Here is a 9,108-nt window from a genome sequence, read left to right on the forward strand (position 1 = left end):
CAACTTACATTCCCATCAACAATGCACAAGGGTTCCCTTTTCTCCACATCCTTGCCAACATTTGTTATCTCTTATCTTTTTGATAATAGCCATCCTAACAGGTGTCAGGTGATACCTCATTGTGGTTTTGATTTGCATTTCCCTGATAATAAGTTGAGCACCTTTTCATGTACTTATTGGTTATCTGTGTGTCTTCTTTGGAAAAATGTCTGTTTAGATCCCTGGCTCGTTTCTTAATTGAATTGTTTGTTTTTTGCTGTTGAGTTGGACATGTTCTTTATGTATTTTGGGTATTAACCCCTTAGCAGGCATATGATTTGCAAATATTTCCTCCCATTCAGTGTGTTGCCTTTTTATTTTGTTGATGGTTTCTTTTGCTGTGCAGAGCCTTTTTAGTTTAATGTAGTCCCACTTATTTATTTTTGTTGCCTTTGTTTTTGGTGTCAAATCCAAAAAAATCAAGCCAAGACCAATGCCAAGGAGCTTACCACCTATGTCTTCTTTTAGGAGTTTTATGATTTCAGATCTTACATTCAAGTCTTTAATCCATTTTACATTAACTTTTGTGCATGGTTGAAGATAGTTATTCAGTTTCATTCTCTTGCATGTGACCGTCCAGTTTTTCTAACACCATTTACTGAAGAGACTGTCCTTTCCCCATTGTATATTCTTGTCTCCTTTGTCATAAATTAATTGGCCATACATATATGAATTTATTTCTTGGTTCTCTATTCTATTCTATTGATCCATGTGTCTGTTTTTATGCCAATACCATAATGTTTTACTTACCTTGCTTTTGTTGTATATTTTGAAGTCAGAAAGCATGATGCCTCCAGCTTTGTTCTTCTTTCTCAAGATTGCTTTGACAGTGGTTAAGAGCTCATGATTTTCATGATTTTCTTGGTCTTTTGTGGTTCCATAAACATTTTTGGATTATTCATTCTATTTCGTGAAAAATGCATTGTGGTTTTGGTAGGGATTGCATTGAATCTGTAGATTGCTTTGGATAGTATGGACATTTTAGCAATATTAATTCTTCCAGTCAATGAGTACAGAATATCTTTTCATTTATTTATGTCTTCTTCGGTGTCTTTTAACAATGTCTTATAGTTTTCAGTATCTTATAATTTTCGATAATAATGTCAGTCTTTCACTTCCTTGGTTAAACTTATTCCTAGATATTTTATTCTTTTTGATGCAGTTGTAAATAAGATTGTTTTCTTAATTTCTCTTGCTAGTAGTTAATTATTAGTACATAGAAATGGAACAGATTTCTGTATATTGATTTCGTATCCTGCAATTTTACTGAATTTATTTATACTAACAGGTTTTTTGTGAAGTCTTTAGAGTTTTCTCCATATAATAACATGTCATCTGCAAATAGTGACAACTTTACTTCTTCCTTTCCAGTTTGTATGCCTTTTATTTCTTTCTGTTGTCTAATTGCTCTAGCTAGGACTTCCAATGCTATGTTGGATAAAAGTGGTGAAAGTAGGTATCCAGATCTCGTTCCTGACCTTAGAGGAGAAGTTTTGAGCTTTTCACCATTGAGTATGATGTTAGCTGTGGCCTTGTCATATATGGCCTTTATTATGTTGAGGTATGTTCCCTCTGTAACCACTTTGTTGAGAGTTTTTATAATAAATGGATGCTGAATTTTGTCAGATGCTTTTTCTGCATTTGTTGACATGAGCATATGATTTTTATACTTCATTTTATTAATGTGGTGTATCATGTTGATTGACTTGTAGGCGTTGAACCATCCTTACATCCCTGGAATAAGTTCCACTTGATTATGGTATATGATTTTTTTTTTACTTATATGAGTTTGGTTTGTTAATATTTTGTTGAGAATTTTTGCATCTATGTTCATCAAGGATATTGGCCTGTACTTTTCTTGGTGGTGACTCTATTTGGTTTTGGTATCAGGGTAATGCTTATCTTGTAAAATGAACTTGGAAGTTTTCCCTCCTCTTCTATTTTTTGCAAGAGTTTGAGAAGGATTGGTATTAATTCTTTGACTGTTTGGTAGAATTCACCAGTGAAGATGTCTGGTCCTGGATTTTTGTTTGCTGGGAGATTTTTGATTATTGATTCAATCTCCTTACTAGTTAATTGGTCTGTTCATGTTTTCTATTTATTCATGATTCAATCTTGGAAGATTGTATGTCTTTAAGAATTTATCCATTTCTTCTAGGTTGTCCAATTTGTTGATGTATAGTTGTTCATAGTAGTCTCTTAAAATTCTTTGTATTTCTGAGATATCAGTTGTAACATCTTTTTCATTTCTGATTTTGTTTGAGTCCTCTCTTTTTTTTTCCCCCTAGGCAAGTCTAGCTAAAGGTTTGTCAGTTTTGTTTATTTATTTATTTTTTTAAAAACCAGCTCTTGGTTTCATTGATCTTTTCTATTGTCTTTTTAGTCTCTATTCCATTTATTTCTGCTCTGATCTTTGTTATTTCCTTCCTTCTGCTAACTTGGGGCCATGTTCGTTCTCCTTTTTCTAGTTTATTAAGATGTGAAGTTAGGTTCTTTATTTGACATTTTTCTTATTTCTTGAAGTAGTCATTTATCTCTATGATCTTTCCTCTTAAACTGCTTTTGCTGCATCTCATAAGTTTGGTATGTTGTCTTTCTATTTTCATTTGTCTCAAGGTATTTTTCAATTTCTCTTTTGATTTCTTTGTTGATCCATTGGTTGTTCGGTAGCATATTCCTTAATCTTCATGTATTTGTGAACTTTTCAGCCTTCTTCTTATAATTGATTTCTAGTTCCATATCCGTGGGGTCCAAAAATATGCTTGAATGATTTCAGTCTTCTTAAATTTGTTAAGACTTGGTTTATGGCCTAAGAGATGATCTGTCTTGGAGAACATTCCATGTGCACCTGAGAAGAATGTGTATTCTGTTGCTTTTGGATGGTATGTACTGTGTATATCTGTTAAGTCCATTTGGTCTCATGTGTCATTTAAAATTCTGTAATTATAAATGCTAAAGCAGAGCTTGATATATATGAATATGTTGATATGTGAAATAAGAAGAAAGGGAAAGGAAAGAGCTTGTTCCCAACTCCACCATAGAGCCCTTCCTTTATGGTGGTTCTCTTTCATCACTACTTTTTAATAGGCATATTATACTTGTATTTACTATATACACATTATATAATAATATAAGTTAGCTTTTTTTTTTCAAGGGGAGGAAGCAGCATTTATTTTGTTTTTGCAATAATCCCTGCAAAGGATTTAACTTTTAAAAACTTAATGTTTAATATGTGATTTAATAATCTGATTGTCCTTTTAATTTTTTATCTGTAATTAGATATTTTATTTTATTTATTTTCTTTTTTAATTTAATTTATTTATTTGACAGAGAGAGACACAGCGAGAGAGGGAACACAAGCAGGCGGAGTGGAAGAGGGAGAAGCAGGCTTCCCGCTGAGCAGGGAGCCTGGCGCGGGGCTCAATCCCACTGGGATCATGACCTGAGCCGAAGGCAGACACTTAACGACTGAGCCACCCAGGCACCCCTGTAATTAGATATTTTAAATATTTGGGTATATCCTGAGGCAGTTTGAAAAGGGATATATTTAAAAGAATAGTATGTGATTTTGGCAGCCAAATGTGTTCAGTTCATGGCACTCTTCATTTATGTGAAGAAACTTCAGTGAGAATTCACGAAAATCTTAGGTTCAGATTTTTAGCTTATCTGATATGCTTAGTCATGTGTCATGAAGAATTTTTCTATACACAAACTGTTATGGTATAAGCTTTAATTAATATTTATAAAACATTTATTTTATAATCTTTTTACTCATAGTGTTGGTGTTACATTTTTCATATCTGATGGATTTGAGAAATGGATTTTAATATTTGAGAATTTTCATTTCACAGCTCAGTGGTTAAGAGCTCATGATTCCAGGAGGATGAGAATGAGGCACATGGCCCCACGGTGATGCAAAGAGGTTAGAAAGTCACTTCCTAGAAATAGCTCTATATTATGGAAATGGGAACATGAATTTTGGTGGACATTTAGCCATGTCGTCCACACATGAGTTCTTTACCATTTACTGTAGTCCTATGAAGGACTTCCAATTTCCCCGTTTTACAGGTGAGACTATTGAGGCTTAGACCTGTCCAAAAATAATAAGGTTCCGATTTGAGATTTAAATTCAAGTCATTCTGACTCAATAGCCTCTATTATTTTCTTTTTTTCTCCTGCTGTGCCTTTTATTCCCATGCACTATTCATTCCATAACTGGGACTCTGTATCTTCCACTCCTCTTTACCCATTTTGCCCAACTGCTGACCCATCCCCCTCTGACAACCATCAGCTTATTCTGTATTTATAGGTCTGATTCTGCTTTTTGTTTGTTTATTCATTTGTTTTTGTTTTAGATTCCACTTGTGAGTAAAATCATATAGTATTTGTGTTTCTCAGTCTGACTTATTTCACTTACCATAATATCCTCTAGGTGCATCCATCCATAATACCCTCTAGGTCCATCTCAAATGACACAACCTCATCTTTTTATGGCTGTGCCATATTCCATTATATATATATATATATACCACATCTTCCTTATCCATTTGTCTATTGATGGACACTTAGATTGCTTCAATATATTGGTTGTTGTAAATAACATTGCAATAAACACAGAAGTGCACATATCTTTTTGAATTAGTGTGTTCATTTTCTTTGGGTAAATACCCAGTAGTGGAATGATTGGGGTATATGGTATTTCTATTTTTAATTTTTCAAAGCACTTCCATACTGTTTTCCACTGTAGCTGCACCAATTTACATTCTTACCAACAGTGCACAAGGGTTCCATTTTTTCCATATCCTCACCAACACTTGTTGTTTCTTGTCTTTTTGGTTTTAGCCGTGCTGATAGGTATAAAATGATATTTTATTTTAGTTTTGAGTTGCGTTTGCCTGATGATGAGTGATGCTGAGGATATTTTCATGTGTCCATTGGCTATCTTTATGCCTTTTTTTGAAAAACTTTATTCAAGTCCTCTGCCCATTTTTTAATTGAATTATTTGGGGTTTGTTTGGTGTTGACTTGTACATGTTCTTTATATATTTTGGATACGTGTGTGTGTGTGTGTGTGTGTGTGTGTTGGTGGTTTCCTTTGCTGTGCAAAAGCCTTTTACTTGTTATCCAAATAGTTTATTTTTGCTTTTGTTTTTCTTGCGTGAAGAGACATATCGAGAAAAATGATCCTATGGCCAAAGTCAGAGAAATTACTGCCTGTGTTTTTTTATGGTTTTTAGGATTTTTATGATTTCAGATCTCACATTTAGGTCTTTAATCCATTTTTAGTTTATTTTTATTTATGATATTAAAGAGAGATACAGTTTCATTCTTTTGCGTGTAGCTGTCAGTTCTCCCAGCACGATTTATTGAGGAGACTGTCTTTTCCCATTGTATATTCTTGCCTCCTTTGTCATAGATTAACTGACCATATAATCAGTGGTTTATTTCTGGGCTCTGTATTCTAGTCCACTGATCTATATATCTATTTTTATGCCAGTACCATACTATTTTGATTACTACCGCTTTGTAGTATATTTTGAAATCTGGAATTTTCACATCTTCAAGCTTTGTTTTTCTTTTTCAAGATTGCCTTGGCTATTTGGGGTCTTCTGTGGTTCCATACAAATTTTAGTATTATTTGTTTTAGTTTTGTAAAAAATGCTGCTGGTATTTTGATAGGGAATGCATTGAATCTGTGGATTTCTTTGAGTAGTATGGACATTTAAACAATATTGATTCTTCCAATCCACAAGCATGGACTATTTTTCCATTTGTTTGGGTCATCTTCAGTTTCTTTCATCAGTGTTTTATAGTTTTCAGAGTAGAGGTCTTTCACCTCTTTGGTTTAGTTTATTCTTTCTGGTGCATTTGTAAATGGTGTTGTTTTAAAATTTCTCTTTCTGAGGGACTCCTGGGTGGCTCAGTTGGTTAAGCGTCTGCCTTCGGCTCAGGTCATGATCCCGGGGTCCTGGGATCGAGCCCCACATCAGGCTCCCTGCTCAGCGAGAAGCCTGCTTCTCCCTCTGCCTCTCCCCCTGTTTGTGTTCCCTCTCTCGCTGTGTCTCTCTGTCAAATAAATAAATAAAATCTTCAAAAAAAATTTCTTTCTGCTATTTTGTTATTAGTGTATAGAAATACTACCAATTTCTGGGTACTATTTTTGTATCTGCACCTTAGCTTCTTATTCTTAAGCACTGGACCTATGTTTCTTAAGTGGAGGTGATTTTGTCCCCCAAGTGACAGGGGCACATTTGGCAATGTCTGTAGACATTTTTTGGTGTGTGTGGGGGGGTACTACTAGCATCTAGTGGATAGAGGCCAGGGATGCTGCTAAACATTCCCTTTCCCCTTGCTCCCTTTCCCTGGTCACCAACACACAAAATTTATCAAGCTCAAAATGTCATTAATGCCAAGGATGAGAAATTCTGCAGTAGACCGTACACTACCCTTGTTGTTAGAAGGTAAAGTAGAGGCACGACATGATTAAAAAAATTAGGAGCAGGTACTGAGTAATAAGCTAAGTGTTAATTACAAAAGGATATAAAGGATTGGTGAATAGCAGGTACTGGTGGTTGTTGAAGGCAGAAGGTTAATGGTTCCATTATTTTTCTGTCAGCCACTGGCATTTCTGGAACTTGACAGTGTTTTTTTTTTTAAAGTAAATGATCTGACATAAACAGACATTTCTCCAAAGAAGGCATACAGACGGCCAACGGACATATGAAAAGATGCTCATCATCAGGGAAATGCAAGTCAAAACTACAGTGATATATCACCTCACACCTGTCAGAATGGCTAAAATAAAAAACACAAGAAACAACAAGTGTTGGTGAGGATGTAGAGAAATGGGAACCCTTTTGCACTGTTGGTGGGAATGCAAACTGGTGCAGCCACTGTGGGAAACAGTATGGAGGTTCCTCAGAAGGTTAAAAACAGAATTGCCCTACTATCCAGTAATCATACTACTGGGTATCTACCCCCAAAATACGAAAACACTGATTCAAAGGGATAACATGCACCCCTATGTTTATAGCAGCATTATTTACAATAGCCAAATTATGGAAGCAGCCCAAATATCCAGTGATAGATGGGTAAATGGTGTTGTGGTGGGTAAAGATGATGTGGTGTGTGTGTGTGTGTGGTATATATGGTATATATAATGGAATATTACTCAGCCATAAAAAAGAATGGATTCTTGCCATTTGCGCCAATATGAATGAAGCTAGAAAGTACAATGCTGAGTGAAATAAGTCACTCAGAGAAAGACAAATACCATATCATCTCACTCATATGTGGAATTTAAGAAACAAAAAAATGAACAAAGGAAAAAAAAGAAAAAAGAGAAAGAGAGAAACCAAGAAACAGACTCTTAACTATAGAGAACAAGCTGATGATTACCAGAGGGGGGTGGGTGAATTAGGTGATGGGGATTAAGGAGGACACTTGTCTTGATGAGCACTGGGTGATGTATGGAAGTGCTGAATCACTATATTGTACATCTGAAACTAATTTAACACTGTATGTTAACTATATTGGAATTAAAACAAAAACTTAATAAAAAAGTAAGTGATATGTACTTTCCCGGCTGAAAATATCTTCTAACTCATTTTATTTCTGGACTCAGGAAGACAAGACTCGTCCTTTTATCATATCCAGCCCTACAAATGGGGCCGAATCTATTAAAGAAGGCTGGCTCTCTGACAACCCATATGACAATAATTTTGGTGATGTACATTTTTATGACTATATCAGTGATTGCTGGAATTGGAAAGTTTTCCCAAAAGCTCGATTTGTATCTGAATATGGATATCAGTCCTGGCCTTCCTTCAGTACATTAGAAAAGGTAAGCGACTTTTGATTTCCCAGTGATTCAGAATGGTAGGCGATGGGCGTATGTCACTTTCTCAACAGTGGTTCAGAAAGTCAAATGAAATGTGCTTATTATTTAAATGAAAGTTTAGGAAGATCATAGAAGAGAACTTTTTTCTTTAAAGTTTGGGGAGCTAAATTTCTTGTGGTCATCATTTTGAGGATTATAACTTTTTGATATTGCTTTTAATTATGTTCCTTCCCTAACATTTAAAAATTAAATGGGAACCAGTGTTGCTTAAGCCTGACTTCTTATCATGCATGAAAGTAATTCTCACTTGCTAGTTTCTGTATATCCAACAACTGTTTTATCATTTACAGATATTCAGAACTGGATGGTTTGCTACAGTAAGAGAAATGAATGTGATAAGTAAAGTTTTATCTAATATTATCAGTCATATTATTTCTTTTGCCTCCTCTCCTTCCTCTTCTATTTCCTCCCCCTTCCTTCTCCTTTTTTCTTTCATGTTGGTGTATTTGATTTTCACAATGGCATTTCACTTTCCTTGTTCCTACAGATTCAGGTTCATAGATGGATTCAATTTCAGAATTGTATGTGTTCTTTTTTGTTTATTTATTTATTTAATTTTATTTTTTAAATTTTTAAAATTTTGTTATGCTATGTTAGTCACCATACAATACATCATTGGTTTTTGATGTGGTGATCCACGATCCATTGTTTTCGCATAACACCCAGTGCTACATGCAGTACGTGCCCTCCTTAATACCCACCACCGGGCTAACCCATCCCTCCTCCCCTCTCCCCTCCCAAACCCTCTTTGTTTCTCAGAGTCCATAGTCTCTCTCCCTCCGATTTCCCCCCTTTTCATTTTTCCTTTCCTTCTCCTAATGTCTTCCATGCTATTCCTTATGTTCTACAAATAAGTGAAACCATATGATAATTGACTTTCTCTGCTTGACTTCTTTCACTTAGCATAATCTCCTCCAGTCCCATCCATGTTGATGTAAAAGTTGGTTATTCATCCTTTCTGATGGCTGAGTAATATTCCATTGTATATATGGACCACATCTTCTTTATTCATTCATCTGTTGAAGGGCATCTCGGCTCTTTCCACAGTTTGGCTATTGTGGACATTGCTGCTATGAACATTGGGGTGCATATGGCCCTTCTTTTCACTACATCTGTGTCTTTGGGGTAAATACCCAGAAGTGCAATTGCTGGGTCATAGGGTAGCTCTA

General features: G+C 35.3%; 1 protein-coding gene across 6 annotated transcripts in view; it reads left to right on the forward strand.

The window, feature by feature from the left end:
• The window catches only part of MANBA (mannosidase beta), a 108,517-nt gene that overhangs the window by 69,700 nt on the left and 29,709 nt on the right, over positions 1-9,108 (forward strand). For 5 of the 6 annotated variants that reach the window (XR_014142922.1, XM_081812053.1, XM_081812055.1 and 2 more), the window contains 2 exons: positions 7,664-7,882; positions 8,230-8,256. Coding sequence is in view for 5 of the 6 variants with exons in the window: in XM_081812053.1 (XP_081668179.1) it covers positions 7,664-7,882; positions 8,230-8,256 (246 nt within the window). In the remaining variant the exon portion in view is untranslated. The remainder of the gene's footprint in view (positions 1-7,663; positions 7,883-8,229; positions 8,257-9,108) is intronic. The other variant, XM_081812052.1, reaches the window with a different exon arrangement.

The sequence above is a fragment of the Leptonychotes weddellii genome, chromosome 2 (genome assembly GCF_054177405.1).
Source record: "Leptonychotes weddellii isolate Sample4059 chromosome 2, ASM5417740v2, whole genome shotgun sequence".
NCBI classification, from domain to species: domain Eukaryota; kingdom Metazoa; phylum Chordata; class Mammalia; order Carnivora; family Phocidae; genus Leptonychotes; species Leptonychotes weddellii.